The sequence below is a fragment of the Hipposideros armiger genome, unplaced genomic scaffold (genome assembly GCF_001890085.2).
Source record: "Hipposideros armiger isolate ML-2016 unplaced genomic scaffold, ASM189008v1 scaffold_37, whole genome shotgun sequence".
Taxonomy (NCBI): Eukaryota; Metazoa; Chordata; class Mammalia; order Chiroptera; family Hipposideridae; genus Hipposideros; species Hipposideros armiger.
The window spans coordinates 4,199,723-4,225,788 of NW_017731387.1; the positions used below are offsets into that span (position 1 = coordinate 4,199,723).

A 26,066-nucleotide genomic window follows, 5' to 3' on the forward strand; every position below is an offset into this window, starting at 1 on the left:
CCTGGTATGGGTCGCGTCATCTGTCCCTGGATTGATATGCCACGCCCCCCACTGCACCCCCATCTATTCTCAGCGGAGCAGCCAGAGCAACCTTGTGAAACGAAGGTCAGACTGTGCCTCCCTTTTACTCAAAACCCACGCAGGGTTCCCATCTCACTCAGAGCAAAAGCCACACTCCCGACCACAGGCCTTTAAGGACCCCCTCCAGGCACACAGCCTCAGGCGCGATCCTGCCTCAGGGCCTTTGCATCTGCTGTTCCTTTGGCCTAGAATGCCCTTTCTCTAGATACTGGTATGGCTTCCTCCTCTGGCTCTTCAAAACCACTCACACCAGTCACTGAGACTTTCTCTGATCTCCTGTGTGTATTTATACAAACCTACATGAGCAAATGCAAAAACACGTCGTTTAGAAGGACACAGGACAGCAGGTAGTTTCTGGAAAGGTGTGTCAACTGTCTGTAAGCTCCGCCTGGAAAAACACCTTTTACATAAAAGGTGTTCAATGTCTGTGCCCCAGGAGGAACTCTCTGTGTGCCAGGGGTCCTTCTAGGCTTCTCATACAGGAATTCATTTGAGCCTCAGAACAGTCATAGGTGCTGTGATTATCGGGCCCCATGTGAAGATGACAGAATTGAAACGAGGGGATAGAGCCTGCTTAGGCCTGCTCCTCACATGCACAGACAGGAAACAGAAGCGGAGACTTATATCTGGAGGTCACAGGGCTAATGAAGTGGGGAGCTGAGCTTTGAACTTGGCGGTTTGATTATAACTGCGGGAGCTGTGGCTTCCAGCCCCACCCCAGGGCGCGCCTCTGCAGGGTGACGTGAAGCGGCCCATGTCACTTTGGGTCCCAGTGCTGCCACCATCTCCACCCTTCTCCCTGCCTTCCCGATGCCCCTCGAGATGGACAGGCTCTACGCTTAGCCTCACCCCAGCCTCTGCGTCGACACCTGGGTCCCTGCTCAGGGAGGCTTGCCCGGAGGGCCCCGTGGACAAGGGGGGTTCCAAGGCTGTTTGGGGTTTCACACCCATTCACATTGGGGAATGTCAAAGCCCATCTAGAACGATTTGTGGCCACGGGGTGACTGCAAGCTCTCTCTCTCTGCAGTCTTCCATCCCTGGCCCGATGTGGAGAACCTCTTAACTAAGTTCCCTCCACTACGTTTCCACGTAGGCCTCGGAGGCCCACTCCGGGCCACAGGATGGGAGAAGCTGGCTCCGGAGCTGGGGTGCCCCCTCCCCAGGCCTCTGCTGGCTTCTGAGCCATCGTGGCAGAGGGCTGGAGCAGGGTGGCCCCGCCTCCTCACTCCTTCTGAGAGACTCGGCCAAGCTCCTCCAAAAACGTCCCTTTGCAGGATTGCGCCAATCAGAGAGAGAAGCTTATCGGTTCATCCTGGAATTCCTAGGACATGGAGAAATGGTAAGGAAACTCTCTGGGATGTTTTGAGAACTGAGGAAGAAAGTGAGGCGGTGGGGGGAAGATGACAGCTCACGCTTCCTTGGGTTTTGAATAGTAGCCCTGGCACGAAAGCCACCAGAATCCAGCCTGTTGGGCCTTCTGACGTGGGCAGTCTCAGGTGGCCAGGCCACCAGACACGTCCGTGTGAGAGCATCTCACTCACAGACCCTGAGCCCCACTGTCTCCAGAGGGCTACAGTCCAGGGGATGGGGCACCGTGTGAGGAATCCAGGCGAGCACCTGTGGTCCAGGCTGGGGGTGAGGGTCCCACGGGCGGCCTGCAGGAGGCGCTAAGGGCCAGAGTATATGCTCTGCCCTAGTCCAACCAGGACAAGCTGAAGTTCCTGAGGGCTGTGGAAACCCTGAGCGGTGCCGTCCGCACACAGGCAAACTGCATGATGGATGACTACTTTCCCAAAACTGTGCTGGCCAAGCAAGTCGAGGTGAGGGGGTTCTGCAGGGGTGACGGGGGCAGGTCCCAGGCCTGCGGGCCAGCGCCTCTCTCAGGGGAATTCTTGCATGTCTTTGGTCCTTCTAGACGTTCATCCTTGAAGAGGAGAGGGAGCAGCTGACCAGCAACGTGCGTCAGCAAGCCATGCTCTGCATCGTGACCCTGAGGTTCCTATCTGCTGTCGCCTCTGAGCCCCGGGGGTCTCTGACGCTGAGAATACTGGGGTTGGGAGGAAGGGGCAAGGTTTGGGGGCTTGATTTTTGGGGCTGTGGGTGGCAGGGTCCTGTGATTGCCGCCTCATGGACGAGCATCGGGGTGGTGAGGTGTTCCCCCATTTCACTACTGGAAGCCTATTAGGACATCAGTGTGGAGAAGACCGCTGGAAAGGGTGTGGGGGCTCAGGTCCCCAGTTTCCTGTGCCTCAGAGGCCGCGGCGGGAAGGTTCTAATGCAGCGTCCTGGAAACATAACCCAGCTCCCACCGGTGCCTCCGAGCCCCAGCTCATCCCGCCCGGCCCCTCCCCTGCAGCCAGGTGGACCCACCCTTCAGCTTATCCCAGAAGCTGGACCTGGTGAACGCGGGGGTCTCCCGTGTGTTTGCGCTGCAGCACATCATGTCCAGTGTGGACTGGAAGAACACTGCCAGTCTCTACTTCCAGGTGAGGCCACCTTCGCCTTCCGCTGGGGGTCCCCAGGGGCGGGGGCATTGTCTTCTGAGGCTCCCGCTGTCCCGTCAGCTCTCCTGACCCCTCCGGCCCCATCCTCACCTGTCTCCCCAGGGGGGGGCTCGTACTCCCACACCACGTCCATCTCTCACCCAGGCTCCCACCTCTCCAGTCCCCTGACAGCCTCTGTCCTAAGAGGTGACGGTTCAATGAGAAAACCCGTAGATTCTGTGGGATAATGGACCAGCAGACTGACAAATCCTCCCAAGAGTTTTCAGTTTGTAAAACAGAAGTGCCCTTGATCTAACAGAATGACTGTCTCGTGGGGGGAGTCCCTGGGGTCTGTGTGTTGGGGAGAACCGCCCAGTGCCTGCATTTCACTGGTTGGCCTACGATTTGGGCTGATCCTGGGCCACAAGGGCCAGCACTTGGGACGATGAGAGTGTGGCGGCAGCGCTGGCCTGGCCCCCACGCTCCTCCCACCGAGGAGGGGGTCTGTGGGGATGGGGTGCCCGGGAGTGACTGGGGCACCGTGGCTGTCCATCCCCTACACCCCACGTGTCCCTGTTTCTCAGACAGCCCAGGCCTTAGAGGACATGCTACAAGCTCTCGTGATGGATGGTCTGGACCCCAACATGGTCGTACTGCAGGAAGTGCTGGAGGTGAGTGGCTGAGGCGGTCAAGGCCGCCGGAACCTCTGTCCGTCCTGGTAGCGGGGGCGGAGGAGAGCATCAGTGGGGTCGTGTGGGTGCCTTTCTAGCCCAAGGCCACCAGGTCTCAGGCCTCAGCGTGAGACAAATTCCTGAATGTCCACGGAGGGGTCTGGTGCTCTGACAGAGGGGCCGCCCTGAAGGCACCGTCCAGGAAAGGGGGACACACTTTTCACGTCCCCCCTGGTGGGATCTCAACCTGCCTAGTAATACTGATACTGCTCTCCCAGGGATGTTGGGAAGATAGAGTGAGTACTATACACAGAATACTGCTCACCAGGAGATTATTATTAATCTCCAGAGATTGATGGCTCTGAATCTCATTGTTCAGAGAGCAGCTCAGCCCTGGCCCTGGCCAGTGGGCAGGGGTTTGTTTGGCTACACCATGAAGAGAGCCCTTCTCCCTACCCTGCCCACCCCCTCGCCCCTGTGGGAAGAGCTCAGAAGGGAAGAGGTGAAGGCCCGAGACTGGTATAACTTTGCTTTGCCAAGTTCACGGGCCGGGGGCTGTGGACAGGACAGGGAGGGAAGGGGCTGTGCTCCCTCCCGTGAGCGGTGCTGGGGAGACTCTCTCCTCCCAGATCATCCTGCCTTGGCTAACCATGTCGGAGAACTCGCAGGAGCAGACCCGGGCCTTGTACGCCATCTCCCACTTGCTGAGGTTCATTTGCAATTTCCCCAGGCTGTTGGTGAGTGCTGGGTGGGGGTGGGGGCTGCATGCCCGCGGGTGCCTGCTGCTCGACCAGGCAGAGCCGAAGGCAGTCGGGGCACCCGTTGTCCTGCCCCGGTGCCCTCTCTGCTCCTGTGGGGCATTGCTCTTGGCCTGGTGAGCTCCAACTGGCCGGACACATCGCAGCCTTGGTGGGGACTGTGGCCTGGACAGCTGGGCTGGGTCCACTCTTTGGCTAATGTGCCTCAGGGCTCTGGCTGCCACATTTCCCTGGGGGGCTGGCTTGGAAGGGTTCTCTTTGTGTGGAGCAGCTGAGCCGGGGGGGGGGCACTTACAGGCAGATGACTGAGTGATGGTCGGAGGGGCTGGTGGCCGTGAGGGGGAGACGCTCTCTTTGGGGAGCTGCAGAGGTGACCCATGTCCTCTCCCTGGCAGCACATGACGGAGTTCTCCATCAGCGGGAGACTCATGGGCACCTTAGGCCTCTTCTGCACGAACCCCCAATATGACATCTGCACGGGGGCCTCGGAGGGACTGCAGTACTTGTTCCAAATCCTGGTGCTTCATAGAAGTAAGTGACAGGAGCCTGGGTGGCCACGTGGCTGCAGCTGGGGGACCCACTGACCACAGCGGTTACGGTGTCAGCACAGCAAGGGGCAGACTCCAGGGGAGGGGCGCTGCCCATCCAATGCCCTGTTTTAAGTGACTCCAGGAGAGTCTTAGAACAAAAGGGGAGCCACCTTGCAGCCACCTGAGATCACCTTGGACCCTCAGCATGTCCCAGCTGTCCCACTGCCACTGCTGGATGTGAGACTCAGAAAATGAGCGTCCTTTCCAGGGAACAAACGGGGTGATGCTGACCCCGACTTTCTCTGCCCTGGGAAAACCAAAGTTACAGACAGCCACACGCACCTACAGGGGTGCCCGAGGGATTCACAGTACCCCTAAGGGAGTCCAGAGCCCTTGGCTTTCGTGATTCAGCAAGATGCACCCCCCATAAGGGTGTTTGCTTGGCAGGGGGGAGGGAACAGCAGCTGCCCGTGGACCCCCCCCTCCTCGCCTCTTCAACCTCAGGGTCCCTCCCCCGCCAGCCTGGTGCTGGGGGACACTCTGTTTTGTTGGGCAACGTTAGTCTACCCACTAACCCCTGTTGTCTTCCCTGGTCTGCGGGGGCAGTGCGGGAGGGTGTGTGCCCACTCCCTGCCGAGGCCCTGGCCCTAAATGTTGGTTTTGGCCAGGAGATATGAAACAGAAGACAGAGGCCATCCTGAAGGAGTTACAGAAGCATTTCCACGGGGAGTGGTTTGTCCACCTACAGGATCTCACGATGGTAACCCTCACAGCGTACCGTGCATAGGATGCCCAGAGGGGGCGCGTTTGCAGGGGGTGAAGGGCCTGGCTGGGGCTACCTAGGAGTAACCCCCACACAGGGGATGCCCGCAGAGTTCAAGGGCCATGCCCCTTGCTGCACTTGAGTCCATTAAAGTTTGAGGTCATCAAGAGTTTTTAAAGTAGAGGTGTAGCCAACCTATTCTCCACCCACAGATGACGCTAGTATACCCCTGTTTGTGGCCTAGCTTTGATTTTATTCATTCAGCAAAAGCCCATTGCTTGTCTTAAGTGTGGTGTCCACACGTGCAGGCAACTCCAGTCCCTCCAGCCAGAACCCAAGCAGCAGCCTTCGCTCTCGCCTGCCCCTCACTGTCCACGTCGGCCCATCCCACCTCCCACCTGGCTCTCGAATCCAGCCACTCTCGGCAACCCCACCACGGCTGTCCTGACTCAGAGACCGTCACCTGGGCCTAGGTCATGGCAGCAGCCTTTGTTGACCCCGCTGGTCCCCACCATGCTCCCCGCCACACCATTTTTTGCGCTGTAGTCACAGAATTCTTTCTAAAGTCCAAGTATCATCGTGTCACTCCCCTTCAGACTGTGCTCTGCCTCCCTGTTTCTCTCAAGTCCAGACTTCACGTAGCCCTCGAGGCCTCACTTACTCAGCTCTCCTGCCTCACCTGGTCTCAGTCCCCCTTTCCCACCTGGCCCAGGTCTCCCTTGCAGGATGCTGTAGTCAGACTGAACACCAGAGGCAGAGGCAGGGGCTTCTTGTCCCCACCCAGCCCTCAGGAACAGAGCCAGGCAGAGTGGGGATTCAGTGTAGTTGTAGTGAGTGAGCTTGGGGGACACGGGGCACCTCTCTTGTAGACGATCAGTCACCTTGCTTTGGGGTGCCCTAAACTCATTAACCACCAGAGCTCACTTCCAGTGGGACCGCCTCATTGCATTCCGAGTTCACAATAGAAATGCCTTGTCCTCCGTATGGCGTTGTCTGGACCTTTGCTCCTCCCTGGGGACTTGAGAGCTGGTGGCAGTGTGGAGCTTGGCCTCACACCATGGGACAGGGAGGTGATGGCCGGGGACCATCTCCATTGGGCCCTGGTGGCTGGCCTCGGGGTCCAGAGGCTTCGGGCTACCCCAGAGTGGCGGCCACCATGGCACAGACGGCTGCTCTTCCTACCCCAGCTCTTCAGGAAATATCTGACCCCCGAGGAGAGGGCAGATGTGATCATAGTGTCCATGGAGGCCATGGCCAACGCCCAGGGGAATGATGGCTGTGCAGCCGCCAAGATTTTACAGACGCTCCTGAAGTACTCGATGCCCGCCATCGGGAAGGTAGGCGCTCTAAGGGACCTGGTGACTCCAGGACTCCCCTCTGTTCTCCCCTTGGATTGTTCTGTCTCCTGCTGGCTGGGGTTTAGGAATCGGAATCCTTTAACTAGCCCAGACGAGAAAAGGTCAAATTAGGAGCTTTTTTGCAATTGTGAGGAAGATCCCTCCGTGGAAGGGGTGACCACCTGGCTGCCTTCTCCACTGGGAAGGGGAGAAGAATCGAGTCTTGTCACCCCACTGTATTCAGACAACATGTTAGGTCTGGGGGTGCCTTCTTCATTCCAGTGGGAGTGTGCACAGCCTGGGTCTAGGTACATGCCTCTCACATCTAGATGGAAACCTATGAGACATTGACCCAGATGGAATACAGTGCAGAGACTTCTGTCAGAGGTGGGGCTGGTTCTCAGGAAAACTAAGACAGCATAGTTGACCTTTCTCTAATTGTGTTTTCCAAGTTCAGCTGACAAACAGTATTATATGACTTTCAGGTTCGCATGCATGGGGGCCCCACCCTGTACGTTATGGGGTTATGGGACGGCTGCTGAGCTGCCAGAAAGAACCTCACTCCCTTTCCCCGACTTTAGGTGCCGGAAATTGTCCAGTACATTTACCACAATTTACACAGCATCTCTGAGACCATGGCCCAGGACACCATGAAGCAGGTCCTTCACCTGCTGGCACAGGCCTACATGGATGAGGTCATCGTGACCTTGTTTAAGCTGCAGGACCAGTCCCAAAGGTAGGCGGCCCCATCAACTGCACAGAGGGGCCCCCAGCAGGCCCCTAATTTGTTCATTCTTAGATGCATCCAATTTTTAATACAAGCCAGGCCCTTGCTTATTTGAGGTGAGGTGATTGTAAAAGTTATATAGGCTTATTGCAGAAAATTTAGAAAGCACGTAAAATCTTGAAAAATAAAAAAAATAAAATAAATCCCACCAAGGCAACCTCTGCTACCACTTGGATATAACTTTATAGTTTGTCCACCTTTTAAGAAGGGTTTTAAAAAAGGAATAGTCAAACTCACCCTTTATTTACCGATTTGCCTATTTTTTTTTCATTTAACATGTCCTCATAGCATTTTTCCCCAAGTGAAGACCCTTTTATAAACATCATTTTAATGGCTGCATAATATTATATTTATGGCTGTATCGTGCAATAATGTCCTTCTTTGAGCTTTCTTATTTTTTTATTTACATGCAGTAAAATTCACCCTTTTGTTGCAGTCAGAACCTTCACCACCAACTACACGCGAGACGCAGTGTTTCTGTCACTCCCCAGAACTCTCTCACGCTGCCCCCTGAGCCATCCCCTTCCATCCCCCGTGACCCCTGATAACCACTGACCTGGTCTCCATCCTGCGTGTTGCCTTTCCCAGAAGGCCATGCGCATGGAGTCCTATGGTGCACAGTGTCTGGCTTCTCTCATGTAGGTGGGCGGACGTATCCACAGTTCACTCATTTCACTGCTGAAAAGGGTCCCACTGTAGGATGGACCACAGTTCGTCCATCCATTCACCTTTTGGGCTGATAACACCTTTTGGTAATAATGCTGCTACCAACATTTGCGTTTAGGTTTTAGTGTGAACAGTAGCTCTCATCTTTCTTGGGATTGGATTGCTGGGCTATGTGTGTGTGTCGGGTGGTGTGTGTTTAACCTGAAGACTTTCCCGTCATGGCTGTAGCCGTCGTATTCTACCAGCCACATATGGAATGTCCCTTTGCTCCCATCCTTGTCCACACTGGGTATTGTCATAAGAAACAAACAACAACAACAAAAACCACCCATTCTAACAAGTATGCAGTGGCACCTCAGTGTGGTTTGAATCTGCATCTCCCTAGTTTGTTTGCAATGAGTGGTGTTGGCACCATTTCGTGTATTTGTTTGCCATCCATGTGTCTAAATCTCTTACCCATTTCTTTTTTTTTTTTTTAAGATTTTATTGGGGAATTGGGGAAGAGGAATAGACAAGTTGCTGTCCTTCTGTTCTTCAGTCTAGTTGTGGAGGTCATTGCTTCACTGGCCCTTGTTGGTATTATCATTGCGCTCTTCCTGCTTGAGGCAGTCGCTTGCTGGCCACTGGATGGCCACTCATGGTGGCTCTTGGCAGCTCACACCAGCTGCCGGCCACTCACAGTAGTTTATGGCAGCCCACTGCAGCCTACGCCGTCGCCGGGGACTCACAGCAGCCCAGCTCCACGTTTAGCTGTTGTTCAGCATCTTAGCTGTAGAGGGCAGTGTCACTGGCCCTCGTATGTGGGATCTGAACGGAGGCCCTGCTGCAGAGAGCTGGCGTCCCAAGCCAACTCCTAACCAACGTGCCACTCGGCCAGCCCGCCCATTTCTTAATAAGCTTGTTTGTTTTCTTTAGTGTTGAGTTTTGAGAGTTCTTTATATTGTTGAGTTTTGAGAGTCTGGATACAAGGCTTTTGTCAGATACATGATTTTCAAATGTTTCTCCCATTTTGTGGATTATCTTTTCACCCCCTTAAGAGTATCTTTTGCAGAGCCCAAGGTTTGAATTTGATGACTTCCAATTTATTGTTTTGTTCTCTCGTGGGTTGTGTCTAAGGTCACAGGTTCTCTCCCATGTTTTCCTCTTAGAAGGTTTATGGTTTTGTGTTTCATGTTCAGGCTCACGATTCCTTTTCTGTTAGTTTTTATGAAGCGTGAGGGGTGGGTGTAGGTTCACCTTGCTGCACGTGGATGTCTGATTGTCCCAGCACCGTTTGCTGAACAGACCAGCCTTTCTCCATTGAATTCCTTTTCACTTTATCAAAAATCAATTGACTATATCTGTGCCTATTTCCTCCTCCGCCTGTGTTGGTAGCTTGTGTATTTCAAGGAATTGGTCCATTTCACCTAAGTCATCATATTTGTGGCCAAGGACTGGGTCCTTGTATTCCTTTACTGCTCTTTAAAATCACTCGTAACCCCCTTTCATTACTGATACTGGTAATGCGTGTCTTCTCTCTGTCTCGGTCAGTCTGGCTGGCACCTTGTTAAGGGTTAACTGCCTTTTCTAAGAGTCAGCGCTCACCGATCTGCTCCCTGTTTCCATTCTTATCTTGATGGTCTCCTTGCTTGGATAGGCGCTGGGATGGGAGCCTGGCGCCCCTCCCCCGGAAGCATTGTGGAGCCTGTAGAGCAGCGGTTCTCAACCTTCCTAATGCTGCGGCCCCCTTAATACAGTTCCTCATGTTGTGGTGACCCCCAACCATAAAATTATTTTCGTTGCTACTCTATAACTGTAATTTTGCTACTGTTATGAATCGTAATGTAAATATCTTTTTGTTTTCCGATGGTCTTAGGCGACCCCTGTGAAAGGGTCGTTCGACCCCCAAAGGGGTCATGACCCACAGGTTGAGAACCACTGCTGTAGAGGGTCACCATGCTGGTGGGGTTCTGCCTTGGCAGGGGGGTTCGCAAGCCCTGGGGGATCCTGGCATCCTGTCCCCAAGGCTACCAAACAATCCTGGAGCACCTGCTGCAGAGGCTGACGCTACACCAGCAAGCAAGGAGCCCGGAGCCCGGCCACAGAGGGGAGATCTCTGCGCTGATCGTAAGTCGGGGTCCACAGAGTGGCTGGGGGCTGAGCGGAACCCCCTGCCGCCCTGTCCTAGGCTGTCCTGAGGTCTTTGGGCCTCTCCCTGTTCATAGCAGTGTTTAATTGAACACTCTAGAATCTTGGGGTGGGGTCGGCGGGAGGGTTTTCCAGTCGGCTATGCCTTGTTGGGACATACAGCTAGCTCCTGGTTCTCCCTGGGTGGGCTTAGGAAAGACGAGACCCCTAGCCCCACCTTAACTCTCAAGGATGGTGAGAGAATAAACCACCACCACGATGGTGAGAGCACTTTTAAACGCCAGCAGCCTGGAAATTGATTTTCCTGGCTCATACTAAGTCACCCTTCGGTTGCACTGGCAGTGTGGGTTTTGTGGGCTGAGAGTCCCAGCTGACAGGACCCACGAGGTGAAGATCAAGACCAAGCCCCCCATTGTCCCCCCTCTCCCGCCCCCAGGCCACCAGGGCCATCCACGAGCTCCTGCTGGAGCCCAGTCGGCGTATGGAGGTGCAGACCTTGTTCCCGCCGCTGCTCATGGCCCTGCTGTTCCACACCTCCTTCCTGGTGGTGGACGGGGACGCTGCCAGTGTCCAGGAACACCAGCATGTACCCGAATGGATGGACCCCGTGAGGTACCTTTGGCCTCTGGCCAGAGTTGCTGGTGACCTGGGGGCCCGCCCGCTTAGCACCCACATCCAGTCACTCCCCTGCCACCGGCTGGGCCAGGTCCCCGCTGCTGCTTCCAACGCCCTCCTCACATCCCCGCCAGGACACTGAGTATGTTCCCCACACCACATTTCACAAGCGTTAGGGGACTTTTCAGAAGATGGTTTCTTTAATCCTGGCTTCCTAGGCTGAGGCAGAGATTGTGTATCAAAGAATCAGGGAATCGACGCCACAGCCCTGGACGCATGTGTCCCCTGCCCTTCTGTGACGTTTGGGGACGTCACAGTGCTCTCGGCCTCGGTGCCACTGTTGTAAAATGTTAGCCTGTGTCTCCAAGGGCTATCCCAGCACCAGCAGATTCTCAGGGAGGTTTGGGTAGACAAGGCAGGTTGCAGTGGGGGAGCCAGGGGCACAGTGGGGGCGGTGGTGAGACGGCCTCCTGTCTGCTCTCCCCAGCTCCACCGTGGAGGCCCTGAAAACCTTGATGCAAAGCACTGGGTATGGGGACCACGTGTCCTACGTCCAGAAACTCGGGGGCTGGGAGCTGCTCACCAGTCCTGACAGACACTATGAGGGGGTCACACTGCTGGCCAGGTGAGCCTGTGCTGCATCCCATCCCGCCGGCCCTCCCCCGCGGCCCAGGCCTGGTCCTGAGCACTGCGCTCCCGTGGGCAGGGCCATGGTCACCAAGAACTGCTGGCACAACCGCCCTGTCTTCAGCTTTGTCGTCAGCATCCTCCAGGGACTGGACTACATGAACCACCTCACGGCCCTCATGTTCCTGGCCGAGGTGAGCTGGCCTTGGTGGGGTCAGTGCAAAGCTCCGGCCTCTTCACCCATCCTTCCACATCCCTGAGCACGATTCCCTCCTAACGCGTAGCAACCTAGGGTCCACGCCACGGAGGGCATGTTCCTCCTTGCCCATCATTTCAGTCTTTCTCGTCTCCTTTGCCAGCTGCTTCGGTGCCCAAATGTGGCTGCCATCGTGGACGATGCCACCGTCCGCATCCTGGCCGAAGGGTTCCAGGGCGAGGACCCCGCCACGGTGAAGTCATTGCTGCAGGTGGTGGAGACCTTCGCAAAGCATGGGAACATGGTGAGTCGGCTGGGGGCCAACGGCGTGCCCTCAGGAGGCGCTGACACTCAGGGGACGGGACAGAGGAGCTGGAGGCAGTGTCCGGTCGTAGACAGAGCTCACCCCCATGAAGCCAGTCCACTGCTCTCTCCCTCCCAAGAGAGGAAAGGGGGGTCATTTCAGAGAATAGACTGAGCCACAGGTCCCAGACCATCAGGGTCTCCAGATATTGGCATCATCCCCAGAGTGAAAAGGCAGTGGATGGGGGGCTCACGACACCGGTGGGGGCAGTGAAGGGGGACCTCCTGCATCTTCTCCTCTTTCCCACGGGGACAGATGACCCCTTGCAGGCGGCTGCCTCTGGCTGCCACCCATGTGCTGGACCAGTGAGCGTTCCAGCACGAGACAGTGGTCGCCCGTGTGACCACGGGCTCTCATGGGTGGGAGTGGGTGGAACCGGAAGGACAGACGGTTCCTTGCCAGGCGGCTCCCTGGCCTGAGCACTGAGCAGCTGTCACCCCCCAGGCCAGGCAGCTCCGCCTCCTCCAGCCCTTCGTGCTGAAATGCTGCTACTCCTTGGACGGTGACATCGTGACCAGGACGTTCCTGGTGCTGCAGTGTCTGGTGGAGCACCTCACCTGGCAGCAGTCCTCCTCCTTCCTGGTCCAGCTCACCTTCATGCTCGGGCACTTCTTCGAGGAGGTGACGTGCTCCGCGGGCTCGCTGCCCTGCGCCAGGCAGCTGCAGGATACGGGAGCTGGCGGAATTGTCTGGAAAGGCCCTTCCAGCTCAACTACGATGTCATTCTGTGGGGACTGCTGGCTCATGTCCTCTTGGATGAGGACTGCCGAGGGGGTGCAACGGGACAGTTGTGATGCTCAGAGCAGATCACATGTCGGGGAAGGGAGTGTGCCCGGGGAGGCCTGTGGTCGGGGGGCTGGAGCCTGGGGACCGCGAGTCCTGGACGACTGAGAGGATGGAGCAGAAACGTCCACCCGCCCCCCATTGCGTCTTCTCCCCCAGGAGTCAGAACACCTGCGCTCAGCTGCCTTCGCGATCTACACGACCCTCCTAGCCAAGGTCAAGAGGAGGCTTCTCATCTTCCCCTTGAAGCACCAGGTCCTCAGCTGGCTCATCCTCATTGTGCTGCACCTGCAGGACAGGGACACCGGCGTGGCTCAGGTGAGAGGCCGGCGCGGAGCGGGTCTCCGGCCCCTGTTCTCACGCTGACAGGTTGGGAAGCCGCCCTCGGAGAGTTGCAGTAAGAGGCTAGCAGTGACCCGATGATGCTCACGCGGTTTCTGCAGCTCCTGGCTCTGTCCCACGGCCACCAACACACACACCGTGGGACGCTGTGGCCATGGGGACTCCCCGGAGGAAGCCCCACCGCCTGGCACCAGTTCCTCTCCCCGGTCCGTTTCCCCCCGTGCCAGTGGCCTTCTCTCTGAGCTGCTCCCTGCACATTCCTTGGCCACTGGATGGAGACGCCCCCCGCCGACCCCGGGGCAGTGTGGTGGTGGTGGTGGGGGACCAGGACTGCTGTTTTCTGGAGTGAATGAGCCCAGGGGTGTGACCTGAAAGGTGGCTGGCTCCTTGTGTCAGGACACGGCTTCCCCAGGTCAGCCGCTAGGCCTCTGACAGGCCCGTGAGGAACGTGCTGAGCAAGTGACTGGCTAGGGACATGGTCTTTGTGGGGTGGGGCCCTCCCGGTGACCTAGCAGTGATATTCCAGACAGATCCAACCCTGATTTAGAGGAGTGAGCACCCCAGTTGAGCCATCCAGACTTTGGGGAAATGTGTTTCCAGGGAGACCATGTGTGGGGGTGGGAGGCAAGCGGGGACAGGGTGACCACACGGGGTCTCAGTTGCACACCACAGCCCCTAGAAACATCACTCAACTGTAATCTATGAAACTCTCATTAGTGGGAAAAAGGGGTGTAGGCATCGCCAAACTGCTTAGAAGTCCCCGCGCTTCTCCGAAGCCCTGGGCCCCGGGGGGGGGGCTGCGCACAGCCATCCCTCCCCAGCCCCGCTCCCGTAACTCTGCACCCTGCGCCTCCTGTCTCCCAGAACTGCCGGCAAGCCCTGTGCCACAAGGCCACCATCCTGGGCTGGTCCAGGCTCAAAGCCGTCTTTGCCGAGAAGGACATGTGGACCATCCTCAGGGCCCTGGTGAGCAGCAGCCGCCTCACCTGGCCGGGAGGGCGGGCACCCGGCGGCCCAGTGGGCGTCTTCCTGCAGCTTCTGGGGCTTGGCCTAACCTGGCGCCTCGTCCCACAGCTGGAGAAGGAGGCTGGGAAAGCGCTGTGGTTCCTGAAGCAGAGTGTGCTCCTCTTCAAGAGCCCACAGGCCCCCATCCGCCAGGCGGCCGTGTGGTTTGCAGGTACGGCTTCAGTCGGAGCCACTGTGCCCGTGTCCTGCCCTCAGCCTGAGGGCCAAGGGCGGAGGGCGAGGGGGCTGGGGGAGCTGCCTCCAGCTGCTCCCTCCCCTGTGGACGCTCCTGGCTGGGGAGGGGGGGGAGGCGACCTTCCTGGGAGGGCAGGTGGCAGGAGGTGGGTGCTGCTCTGCGGGGAAGCCCGTGGGATGGCCTCACCCCGCCCCAAGGAAAAGCATCTTCGGAGCAGAGGGGGCCTCCCTCCCTCGGAGCAGTTTGCTGAGGACCCTTCAGCAAGCAGAAGTAATTTCGACTTCATGGGGAGCCCAGACCTGAGGCTGGAGGCCACGGCCAGTTGGGAGGGAAAGACAGGCCAAAGCGGGGAAGGGTGGGTGTCGGGAAAAGGCGCAAGAGCAGGTGTTGCCAGGGTCCCTGGTCCTCTGTGGGGTCACTGAGGTGCTGTGTGCCCCCCCCCCCCAGGCCAGATCATCCAAACCCTGGACGTGGATGAGGCCAGTGAAATCGAGGAGGCACACACAGGTGAGTGGCAGCCTGGCCCCCAGGCCTCGCACCTCTGAGATGGGCTGGTGTCGGTAGGGAAGGCTCCGAGACGAGGAAAAGGTGAGCAGATGGGCTCAGGGACACGGCCCCCAGGAAGCAGGGACAAGATGGGCTGGTCTCCGGGGTGCTCAGGCGCGGGGCGCTGGCAGAGCCCTCCTGCCCCCACTTCCACTGAGCTCCAGGCCCTTCATCAGCCAGCACAGCTCCCTGAACACTTTGTAGGAGGGACACCGGCCTTGTCTCATGTAAGGGGACATGGGGGGGGTCCCAGCCCCCCTGGAGCCCCCAGGCTGCCGGGTTGTGGTCCCCATAGCTCCACCCCTCCCTCTGAGATGCGCCCTCCCCGTACCCTCCCTTCCCTCTGTCTTGCCTCAAGCACCCCAGCCCTGCCACCAGCCCTGCCACCGCAGGTCCCCATGGGCTGGCTGCCTCGGCCATAGCTCTCCGAAGTCAGAGGACTTGACTCATAGCGGCTCTCTAGGGAAGAGGGCAGAGGCAGGGAGGGGACAGTGGTGAGGACAGAAAGGGTTGGTCGTGTGTGCGCAGGACCAGGGGCAGCCGGCCCCGTGTCCCCCCAAGCCCGTGGCAGGTACGTCGTCCTGCTGTGACTGGGCAATGTGAACCCCCAGCAGGAAGTGTCCCACCCACTGGCCTGTTCCTCTCTGCACAGCCAACCACCCTGGTGAGCCCCTGGCAGGACCCTCCCCGCCAGCCCAGCGTGTCACTCTGCAGAGCACTGCCGTTTCTGTGTTCCAGCCCTGTGGTCCATGAGGGACGACCCCGACCCTATGGTCAGCTGCCTCGCCACGCAGACACTGCACGTCGTGGAAGCCAAACAGAAGCTGAGGGTTGGAACCCAGACATCTTGCTTCTGCCTCAGGAGGCCTTGACAGAGTGACCGCCACGGCTGGGACGGTGACAGCTGGGACGCGGGCCGGCTCCTGAGCCTGGACGTGTTGGAGCTGTGCCCGCAGGACCTTTAGAATAAAAGGAGACTCGTACATGTGGAGCAGGTGCTTCAGGTGCTTCCTGGGCTTTCCTGCGAGCCCGTTCTCCCCCCGGTGGGGCTGACCGCCTGCTGGGGGCGCCTCCTCTGCCCTCTCACCTGGGTCCAGGCCTCTCCCAGCCGCCCCCTTGTCCTTCTCCCCCTCGGCCGCGTGGCCTGAGGCCAGGGCACCAAGGTTCTTTGCAACATCAACTTGAGCCTCGACCCGGGAGGCAGTGCTGTTTGGACCTGAGGAACTCTAGACCCTGGTGGTACCGGGCAGGGTTCGCGGTGGTGGCAAGCGTCCCTCTGGCCAGTGTCACCTGGAGAGTGGGGCATTAGCTCGTCAAATGTCCCGGGAGACCGCTGCCCCCCGGGAACAGGGCTGCTCCGTAGAACGCGCGTGCCTGCCCCTCAGCACAGCCCGCGTGACGGCCTCAGGCCCGGACGCCGGAAACGTGGCCTGCTTCTCGGCAGAGCCAGAAGTGTCCTCCCATGCCGAGTGGAGCTGGGTGGGGCCTGCTCTCGCCTGTGGCTCCTGTCACCATCAGTCTGTCCCAGGCTGCCTGACAGTCCCCAGAGCTGCTCCCCCACTGCCACCACCCTCCCCTGCCTGCCAGGGTGTCACCTGTTACCCCTCACCTTCGCTCAGCCGGGCCCAGGCGCAGCTCTGGGAGCAGGGACAGGGCCCCAAAGTCCTAACCAGTAGGCGCCCCCCTAGCCAAAGCTGCCGTGAGTGGCTTGAAGCTGTGCCCACCGTGAGGCTGATGCCCGGGCTTGGTCCAGCTCTGTGACACTGTGTAACCCTGCAGTGCCCGGCCTCTGTCACCTGTACCCAAGTCCCCGGGAACACATTCGCCCACCCCACGCCTATGCGCCTACCTCACAGCGGGGGCTGTGCCCTCCACGGTGTTACGTCAGCCCGGGCATTGAGTCACGTGGTCACGTTTGCTAATTAGCTGCAGAGGGAGCGTGAGCACCACACGAGTGTCAGCACTGGCCAGCAGCCCTGCCCCTTGGCTGGTCTCTGAGCCCATGTCAGCAGCCACCAGCTGTCCGTAGGGGCCTTCTCAGCTGCCCCTTTCCCAGACGGCGCTGAGTGGGGGACATAAGGAGGCACACAGCACCCTCTGCTCGCTTCCTTGGCTCCAGGCGCAGTCTTGCGTGGCTGCAGGCAACGATAAAGAGATCCAGTTGTGAGAACCTGGTAGCAGCCCAAGGGCACTGGGACAGGACCCATTATAGAGGCTGTACTGACACCCCCACAAGTCACCCCCTTTGTCTTGGTCAAGCCCAGTTAATGGGCACCAGACAAGGGAGGCGACGGACCCCCGCACGGCCTTGGTCGACACGTCGGCTCCTCTGGGCCTCCGTCCTCTCGCCTGTCACCTGAGTGGGTTGGAACAAACTACCTTTTAAGGTGCCCCCCAGCCGTGACACTGAATGGCTGCTGTCGAATCCTGAGACATGCCCTTCCCTGGTGGCTGGGAAGCTGCCTCAAAACATCCTAACCTGGCCTTGTCTTCCGTGTTTGTTTTCCAAATTTTCTGTGATAAGCAGATATCACCCTTACAATCTGGGGAGGAAATATATTCCACAAAAACAGTGTCCCTTAATCCAATGTTCCTGTCTCCCCACCCCTAAGTGCCTTGGCATCAAGACACAGGGTGACCTGAATTTGGAAACACCAGCTTTTGTGGCGAACGCTCTGCGGGGGAGGGGCGGGCAAGGGGACCAGTGAGCTGGAGGCGGCTCCCGGGCCGCTCCTGACAAGTTCAACAGCTCCTGGGCCTCTGTCTGCTGGTTTCACCCACACAGCCGCCCGCTGTCACTTCCGCCAGTCAGCAGTGAGCTGTCCCAGTGGGGCATGGGTGGGGTTCCGTGGCCAAAACAACCGCCCTCAGAAGCCACCCAGCTTCTCAGGGCGGGGAAGCACCTGTGCCCGCCGGAAGGGTGTGGGGGTGAATAGTTCTGCCCACAGGTGTCCTGCCAGTGGCTCAGGGGACTCTCACTTACCAAGGCCCCTGCGTCTGAGGACAGGAAGCCTCCCACTGCATCCCGCGGTGACGTCTCCTCCAGGCTCACGGACTCACTGGCTGGACATTGTCAGCAGCCACGGGTCTAGGTAAGGAGCTGGGACCGTGTAGGTGGACCAAGCCGCCTGGTTTTATAGCTGGAAAACAAAACACAGAGGGACCCAGTTGTGACACAAAAATCAGATGGTTGGTGAGGAAGCAGTGTCTGTCCCCTGAGGCCTCTCTGCCCAGCATCTCAGGAGCCCCCAGAGTGACTGGCGGTCACCAAAGGGGACAGGACTCCCAGGCTTTGAAATTCAGCAACAATCTTACAACGCAACCCTCGAAAATGCCCTTTACTTCTCCACTCACTCCGTGTGTGGCCAGCCGGTCCTGCCACAGAAATAACCGAATGGACACCTTGGCCTAGAAAAAAGGGGTGATTTTATGGTAAGGGGATTACACCTCAGTAAAACCACTAAGAAATGTTTTCTTAAGAGTCTGACACACAAGATAACTGGAGTGAATGTCGCCCCTGGCACGAGGGCCTCAGGGTCCTCGTGAATTCTGAAGGAAACCCAAAATTACCTGGGTGTCACTGGTTCCTGAAAACGTTGGTGACAGGACTGAGTTACAATCGTGACATAGCTCAGCTTTGCAGTCGTGACTCTGTCGCCAGGGTAAAGAGCACGTGATAGGCTGTTTAGTGTGTCACTGACTTAAAGGTATTTTTATGTTAAAAATAATGGGACTTGGGGCGGCCGGTTAGCTCAGGCGGTTAGAGCGCAGGGCTCATAACGCCAAGGTTGCCGGTTCAATCCCCACATGGACTACTGAGCTGCACCCTCCACAACTAGATTGAAACTACTTGACTTGGAGCTGATGGGTCCTGGAAAAACACACTGTTCCCCAATTAAAAAAAAAAATAAATGTGACTCTGGACAAGTCCCACTGAGGCTCCTTTAAAAATAATAACAACGGGACTTATAAGCAGAGCGCAGAGGATTTTTAGGCGGGGAGGAGTGTGAGTTTTTAGAATGAAAAGCACTGACCTAGAAACGGGGTGAAGACCGGTCGGGAGCTGTCCTTCTATGTGAACTGCTGGTGCTTCTGGCTTGCCCTCCTCCGTGTCCGGGTGTCTTCCAGGCCCTGGGAAGGCGCTCGGTCATCAGACAAAGGATGTGGCTTCCGTGGCCGGCAGGCCTGGCTTCCCGCCCTGCCTCCATCCCCACCGGCTGCCATCCTGCATGAGGAACTCTCTCTCTGACTTTTGTCATTTCATCCATGAGGACGCCAGCAATCACAGGGCAGTGAAGACCCAGAGAGCAGCGTCTGAAACGGCGCCTGGCACACAGCAGGTGCTAAGCAGCACGAGTCCCTCTCTTCCAGCTGTGGTGCCTGACCCGGGGGGCAACTTATGAGTCCGGGTGGGAATGCAACACCCCACCCTGCTTCCGAACTGAGTGAGCCCGGCACACGCACAGCCCAGGAAACCCTCGTCAGGCCGGCCCAGCCCCCGAGGCCTGTCCCACCCACCCCACCTGAGAAGGGCCGCCCGCCAAAACCTGGCAGCCCCCAGGGGCCACACCACCGCAGACAATGATCATTCATTTTATTTATGACAACTTCTCAGAACACACACATCCAGCCTAGGAACAGAAATGTACAGCATGAGGCTTAAATAACTTTCATACACTATGTACAGACACGGGCAGAGGTACAAAACCTATGTACACCTTGTGCTGGCCACACGGCGGGGAGCGCGAGAGCCGGTGAGAGGCTGGGGCCTGGGCCGGGGCGAGCTGGTGGGCAGTGCCGGGCCCCAGCTCCCTTGAGGGGCCTTCTCGCACTCTCGGCTCTCCGTGAAGCACTTCCCACCTCCATGCGGGGCCCTCGGGACATGGGTTCCCAGGACTGGACTGGGGTGTCATCTGAGTGCTGGGGAGGGCGGGTGGGAGAGAACCAATGCCATAGAAGAAACAGGACTTTCCTCACACCTGGGGGGCAGAGAAGGATCTGGGAGTCAGGACAGCACGCCCGTGGGGGGCACTGGCCAGGCCCTGGCTCCTGAGTGCCAAGCCGGGACCCGTGTGACAAAGGGGTAGGCACCACAGATTTGGGCCACCCGGAGGGAAGGCGCCAGCACTGTGGCAGGACAGGCCCAGCCACACACAGAGCACGACGGTGAGCCCCAGACCACACCCCCAAGAGGCCCGAACGGTCTCTAATGGAAGACCCAGCACCTCTGACTTCCTGCAGTCGCTGCCTGAGTCCCCAACACCCTGGCTGGCATGAGAAAGTCCCAGCCACGTCTTCCCTGCAGCAGTTTTGTGCTTTCAACTGCCCTCTGCCCAAGCCTCACGGGCCCAGGTGGGCGGCAGGGCCCAAGGGAGGAAGGTTTCCTGGATTGCAGCTGCATTGAGGGTGACAGGCAGGGAGGCCATGCCCAGGTCCCCAGGTCCCTGACGGGCTGAGGGCAGTACCCTGACCACCTCCAAGGCTTTTGGGTGGGGGCACCCTTTCTCCCTCCTGGGCAACCTCCAAAGGCAACTCCAACGCGGCCTTGGGGATTCTGGCTGACCAGGAGGGGTCAGTCCCACAAACAAAAGCAAACACTGAATGCTGAGAACAGGGCCCCACACAGGACAGTGCAGAGAAGGCCCTGGGCAATGGGGTGGAGACACACTCACCGGCCAAGCAGCTTCAAAAGCATTCACAAGGGTCAGGCTCATTGGGGAGCCAGCCTGGGCTCAGGCATTGAAAGACCTGGGGTGTGGGGTTGAGAGGGTACTACTCCTGGGCCCATGGCACCCCCACATGGCCTGGCCTGCAGTGGCCCAGCCTCAGCTCTTCAGACGGGCGCAGAAAAGGAGGTGTGAGAACGAACACAGGCAAGCCCCCAAGACGGGGCTTCCTCAGCTGGACCTTGGACAGAGTCCCAGGTGCCCAGGCCACCTGCCACGAGCCCTGCCGTTGTGCTCAAGTGACAATCATTTTGTGCTTCCCACATTTAGGATGCTTGTGCGACAAGGGGTGCTGGGGGCCAGCCCCCAATTATGTACCTTGGACATCCCTAAAGGAGTGGGCAGAGAGGCCAACACTCAGGGCTCCCAAGGGACTTCAAGTTTAGAGTCAATGATACTCGCCAGGACAGCAGAGCCGGCCGGCCGTGAGGTAGCTGACCCATCAGAAACAGCAGGAAACGGGCAACGACGCCAAGCACCCCTCGCAGGCCGTGAGGTCACATCCTGTTGCGACACAGGCCAGGCAGCTACAGTCCAGTGGCTCACGGGTGAGCAGTCTGTGGTGTTTCTACAGTGTAAGCAGTCATGCAGACAACGCTTGCTTGCAGGGTGGAGCTTTCTGTTCAGGTGGGGAGCAGGGGGGGGGCGGGACTTGAGGGAGCTGTCCGGCGGCGCCCCTGGATGGTCGGAGGAAGAGGGGTTTCCAGTCTGGAAGACGGCTGTCCCAGGGGCGCTCAAGGGTGAGTCCTTCCTGTACATCTGTGCACCCAGACTTCACTGTCATATCCCGCGGGGCCACTCGCAGCAAGACCGCCTGCTCAGCCTGGGGTCAGCCTGAGCAGGAGGGGGACAGGTAGGGACAGGCCAGGCTCAGGCCGCAGCAGGTGCTTTCCCGTTTCACAGCTAAGACGGCGTCCTCTGCCCTGTGCTCCAGGCGAGTCCCACACAGAGCGGCTCCTGCATCCCGGCCAAACGGGGGAGGCGCCCAGACACACACACAGCCACGGGCGGAAGGTCCCAAGTCCCCGCGTCCTCCGAACAGAGCTGGGCTCCTGGCCCCGCACCGAGGCCAGGAGCTCAGGACCAGGTAAGTGTCGGACCAGCAGTGGACAGGCTCGGTGGGGGGTCGGAGCAGGACCCCTGAGGCCGGGTCCTGTGACTTCACAGCTGTCCCAGGAGGGGCTCCGGACAGCATCCCACGGGCTGCGTCCACAGCCCGAGGCAGAAGCTCAGTGAGTTCCCTCTTTTCCTCTCTTCTGAAAGCGGGGCCCTGCCTGCCCATCTGCCCACACTGTGTTAAGGCTTGAATGGGTCTCCTGGGTGACAGAGAAATTGCTGCAGGGGACGCCCTGCCCTGTAGGGGTGAGGGCCCGGCAACCTCACCAAGCCGCCTCCTAGTGGACAGTCCTCTGAGCTGCTTCCCACACGGCCCACACGGGGGTCTGGGGAGGGGACCCCGGCCGTAGGCTGGGGGTGGAGCGCCCTGCCTTCTGGGGGCAGCAGGTAAGAGACCCGAGTGAGAAGACACAGGTGGTGCCAGGCCCCGGGACGGATGGAGGAAGGCACTGAGGCGCCGGGCGGCCGAGAGGTCGGGGTGCACTAGGATGGCCCCTGGGGTGATGTGGGGTCCTGGGGGCATTCCCTCCTCTGCCAAACAAGCAGAGGGGTGGGCCTGAGGGCAGGTAGGGTGGGTTTCCTGTGAGTCCTGGTCCCCAAGAGCTGAGGGACCGAGCATGTGGAAGAAACTTCAAGTCAGTTTCCAGGAGGCAACAGCAAAAAATAACAATAAATAACTGAAGTGTGTCTGACCATCTACCCAAAGGAGTCTTTCTAGCAGCTGCACCTTGGCCCCATCAGAGAGGGACCCCAGGAATTGCTGGGGCAACTGGAACGGCTGTTGGTGGCCAAGGGGCTAAACGTCAGCTAGCTGCAGGGCCCAGCTGCCTACACCTGGTTTCCATGGTTACCTGAGGTTACCTTTTTGGGCTCAGAAGCAGGTGCAGTGGTCGGAGGCTGGGCCAGGGGTGTGGGGGCTGGGCTGCCTCACCTCCCCTACAGGTCCCAGCCTGGGTCACGGGCTCCAGGAAGGCCACGGCCAGCTCAGCAGGACAGATGTGGCCCAGGAGAGGAAGGACCGGGGAAGGCCCTTCAGTGTCACAGCTTAAATTCCTCCCCTACCTCTTTCTCCCCAAGAGGCAGGGGAGGGACTGGGGGACAGTGTCCTGGCAGAAAGTGAAGAAAGTGGAGGGACAGCAGGAGAGGGGCCACACCCATCACCCACGCCCTCTGTCCCCAGGGCAGCTGGCTCCATCGGCCCTTCCGTGCTGTCCCAGGCGCCGGGGGCCGAGGGTCTGGGCCATCCTGACCTCACTCCTAGGGTGGGCTGCGGGTTGACCGCCGAGCACGCCAGAGCTTCACCGTCAGGTCACTGGGGAGTGACAGAGAGTGGCCAGTCAGCGCCTGAAGCGGGCCCGGCTGGCCTCCCCCAGATTCCCAAAGTCCCCAAACGTGACCGGGACCCCCGGGGCAAGCCCTGCTTAGGACAAGGGTGGCCTGCAGGGTGGCGGACGCTGGGCCGGGGGTGGGGGGCTGTGTCTAAGGCCCGGTGGGCTTCTCAGCCTGGCCTGGCTTTGTTGTCGCTTCTGGTTTCGCTCAGGCCTGGACGCGCCCCCCCCTGCTTCCTACGGCCTGGTCCCCTCCTGGGGTCCATCCCACTGTTCATGCTCAGAGGGGCGGGCTGTGAAGGGACAGCCGGGCAAGGAGTAAAATAATATCATACCGTGAAGAAGCAGCTCAGATCGAAGTGAAGAGACAGACAGAGAGGGAGAGAGGGAGAAGGAAGGAGAGCGAGAAGGAGGGAGAGGACAGGGGACTCAGAGAGAAGGCGGGGTCAGGGCAGGGTGGTGGCACGGCCCTTTATGGCCAGGACTCTGCGAGGAAGGCAAGGAGTGAGTCCAGGAACGTAATTCCACAGCTTGACCCGGCAGTCACTGTGGGTGGGGGAGAGGCGGAAAGGCAGAGGAGACGGGAGGGGAGAGAAGGCACACAGTCGGGACAGGGAGGAAAAGAAGGGGCCCCTGTGAGTAGCTCCCCTAGGACCGAGGGCCTGGGCGTCCCCTGGACGGGGACCGGAGCTGGGGCTGGAGGGCGGTGGAGGGGTGGACGGGCTGCACGGTGACCGGGGAATGACAGCGGGGCGGAGCCTGCTGCGTGAGGGACTGGTGACCGCGGGCAAGCCCTGCTGCCCTGCCCCCAGGCCCCCTGGGAAGGCTGGCACCGCGAGCGGGCACCGTGCGGTCTGCTCCGTGAGCCTGCGGGGACACGGAGCCAGCCGGCCCCCACAGGGAGAGGGGTGGGGAGCAAACGCAGACCACTCTGCCCGGCACCCACCTGGAGGCGGTGAAGATGTGCTTGGCGTTGGTGCAGATGGCGTTGATGGGGCTGTCATGGCCCCTGATCTCCCCGATGGGCGTGAAGTTCTCCACGTTCCAGACCTTGATGACGCCAGCCCGACAGGCACTCAGCAGCATGGGGCGGCCGGGGACAAAGGCCAGGGCGCACACCCAGTCCTTGTGTGCATTGGGGATTTGCTGCAGGAGGGGAAGGTAGGTGAGGGCTGGGGCCGGGGACGCAGGGAGAGGACCCTGCACACGCCAGGCTGCTGGTCAACAGGCACCACGGGTCCAGGGGCCAGGGCACTGGCCGTGTGGGGACTGCTGGGCCCAGGGACGGGTCCTTCGGCCCCTCCCAGGCTCAAACCAAAGGAGCTACTCTGGAGGAGGGCCTTTCCGCCCTCACGGGGTCAGAGGGAAAGAAAAGCTCCAGGAAAGGCAGCAGGAACGTGGCTTCGCGGGCAAGCTGGGGCTGCAGGGGTGCGCAGGGGAGAGGGCGGAGGGCGGGCGGGGTGGGGGGCTGGCCTGGGCACCCCGCCCCCACCCCGCCCACCCAGCGGCACCTGGATGAGCTCCTGTTGCTCCAGGTCCCATTTCTTGATGCCGTTATCGCGGGAGCCGCTGAACAGGACGTCTCCGTGGATGGCCAGACACTCGATACCGTCATAGTGCGGGGGCTCGAAGTTGTGGGTGGGGCTGATGGTGCCCGCCACGCACTCACCCAGCTCAAACATCTGGGGGAGGGAGGGCGGTGAGGCCCAGGGGCTGCCTCCGGGTGCGGCGCGTGGCCCAGGGGCCGGCAGGCCCACTCGTCCGGCCCAGCCTGGTGCAGCCTAGCTGCCCTTGGGGAGAGGGGCTTCCCCCAGGCCAGGGCTGCTGTGGGGGGGACCGAGGACCCTGACGGCCAAGGCCCGACCCTTCCCAGCGGCTGGGGAGGCTGACGCCGCTAATGCAGGCAGCTGCTGTGCAGAAAGGCAGGCAGGGGTGTGTGTCTCCCTTCAGAACTTTTTATCTTCAATAAACTAAACACAACATGACTCGTACTTTAAATACAGCGCGCAGCACCGTTCCACACCCTCCATCCTTTGAAACACCGCTTCCCGGTGTCAACGCCGCATTCCGGGAGCGAGCAAAGGCAGCGCTGTTAGGGACCCTGCGTGTCCCCTTCCCCACTCGGCGCCGGTCCCTGGGGCTCCCCTGACGGACGTGACTGTTCCTGGGCTCTTAGCCATTTAGGGTGTTTCTCACTTTTCACCATTGACAAAATGACGCCACGACCTTTGCCTTCTGCATGTGGCGTCCGGCCCCTTTGGGGTGATTTCGTCACACCAATCCCCAGAAGTCTCTATTTCCCATGAGAGCTCCCCAGGCAACGGGGGGGGGGGACGTGAGGGGAGCGGGAGAAGCCCCGAGAACGGTCCCCCCAGGCCTCGGGGCCACGGCGTTCCAGGTACCTTGACGTAGTGGTCCTTGGAGCCGGTCACCACCAGGTCGTGCTGGCTGGCGGTCTGGGTGACCGTCAGGCACATCACAGGGCCGATGTGGCCGGTCAGCTTGCCAATGGGCTGGAACCTATGGTGGGAGAGGCCCAGCCAAGGCCAGGAGGATCAGGGGGACCCCGGGTTGGGGAGGGGTCTGCCCTGGGGTGAATGTGCCTGGCGGGGTCCTGCCCTCCCCTCAAGAAGGAAACTGGAGAGAGCTGCCCGTGCCCCAGAGGCCTCGGAGGACACAGGGGACAGAGCTGCCCCCTCCCTCAGCCACGCCAAAGCCCCCCACCTGCTGAGCTCCCAGATGCGAACAGCGTTGCCCGAGGCGGCATACAGCATGTTGCCCGAGGGGCTGAGTGCGATCTGGTTGATTTGGTGTTCCCCCTGAGCACTGGTGATGGCGCGGGTGGATGTGGCCGCACAGGCGTCACCTGAGATCACCTGGCCTGAGGACCTGCAATGAGGAAGAGAGGCACAGGCCAGGGAGCCCGTCAGGCTGCGCTCAGCCAGCCCAGGGCCCGCTTCTTTCAGGAAGCCTTCCCTGACTGACGGGCAGGAACAGAGTTCTCCTGCAGCTTTCTGGC

General features: G+C 59.5%; 2 protein-coding genes and 1 long non-coding RNA gene across 6 annotated transcripts in view; 1 reads left to right on the plus strand and 2 right to left on the minus strand.

Moving 5' to 3' along the window:
- The first annotated feature begins 6,587 nt into the window (after nucleotides 1-6,587).
- LOC109380505 (maestro heat-like repeat-containing protein family member 7) lies at nucleotides 6,588-15,772 on the plus strand. Its single transcript, XM_019638123.1, has 12 exons — nucleotides 6,588-6,623; nucleotides 7,205-7,359; nucleotides 10,038-10,182; nucleotides 10,640-10,815; nucleotides 11,306-11,443; nucleotides 11,525-11,639; nucleotides 11,805-11,945; nucleotides 12,450-12,626; nucleotides 12,948-13,106; nucleotides 13,995-14,307; nucleotides 14,779-14,838; nucleotides 15,616-15,772. The coding sequence occupies exons 1-12, from the start codon at nucleotides 6,606-6,608 to the stop codon at nucleotides 15,747-15,749; spliced, it is 1,731 nt and encodes a 576-aa protein (XP_019493668.1). The 5' UTR covers nucleotides 6,588-6,605; the 3' UTR covers nucleotides 15,750-15,772.
- Nucleotides 15,745-18,578, minus strand: LOC109380506 (uncharacterized). The gene is made up of 5 exons (XR_002123514.1): nucleotides 18,448-18,578; nucleotides 18,232-18,285; nucleotides 17,861-18,017; nucleotides 15,965-17,012; nucleotides 15,745-15,836 (listed from the first exon to the last, which is right to left on the minus strand). It is a non-coding gene; the product is annotated as an uncharacterized LOC109380506 (long non-coding RNA).
- Nucleotides 18,579-19,454: 876 nt separating this feature from the next.
- Nucleotides 19,455-26,066, minus strand: part of KIF21B (kinesin family member 21B) — a 40,302-nt gene continuing 33,690 nt past the window's right edge. For 2 of the 4 annotated variants that reach the window (XR_002123513.1, XR_002123512.1), the window contains 6 exons: nucleotides 25,772-25,936; nucleotides 25,450-25,567; nucleotides 24,559-24,729; nucleotides 23,994-24,193; nucleotides 23,383-23,593; nucleotides 19,455-23,031 (listed from right to left, as the gene is read on the minus strand). Coding sequence is in view for 2 of the 4 variants with exons in the window: in XM_019638122.1 (XP_019493667.1) it covers nucleotides 22,977-23,031; nucleotides 23,994-24,193; nucleotides 24,559-24,729; nucleotides 25,450-25,567; nucleotides 25,772-25,936 (709 nt within the window). In the remaining 2 variants the exon portion in view is untranslated. The remainder of the gene's footprint in view (nucleotides 23,032-23,382; nucleotides 23,594-23,993; nucleotides 24,194-24,558; nucleotides 24,730-25,449; nucleotides 25,568-25,771; nucleotides 25,937-26,066) is intronic. The other 2 variants (XM_019638122.1, XM_019638120.1) reach the window with 1 other exon arrangement.

What these genes read in the sequence shown, in the direction of transcription:
- LOC109380505 (XM_019638123.1), top strand. An exon ending in GGGGTCACACTGCTGGCCAG is followed by an intron (nt 11,444 to 11,524) that starts GTGAGCCTGTGC and finishes TCCCGTGGGCAG; the next exon opens with GGCCATGGTCACCAAGAACT. An exon ending in GGGACACCGGCGTGGCTCAG is followed by an intron (nt 13,107 to 13,994) that starts GTGAGAGGCCGG and finishes CCTGTCTCCCAG; the next exon opens with AACTGCCGGCAAGCCCTGTG.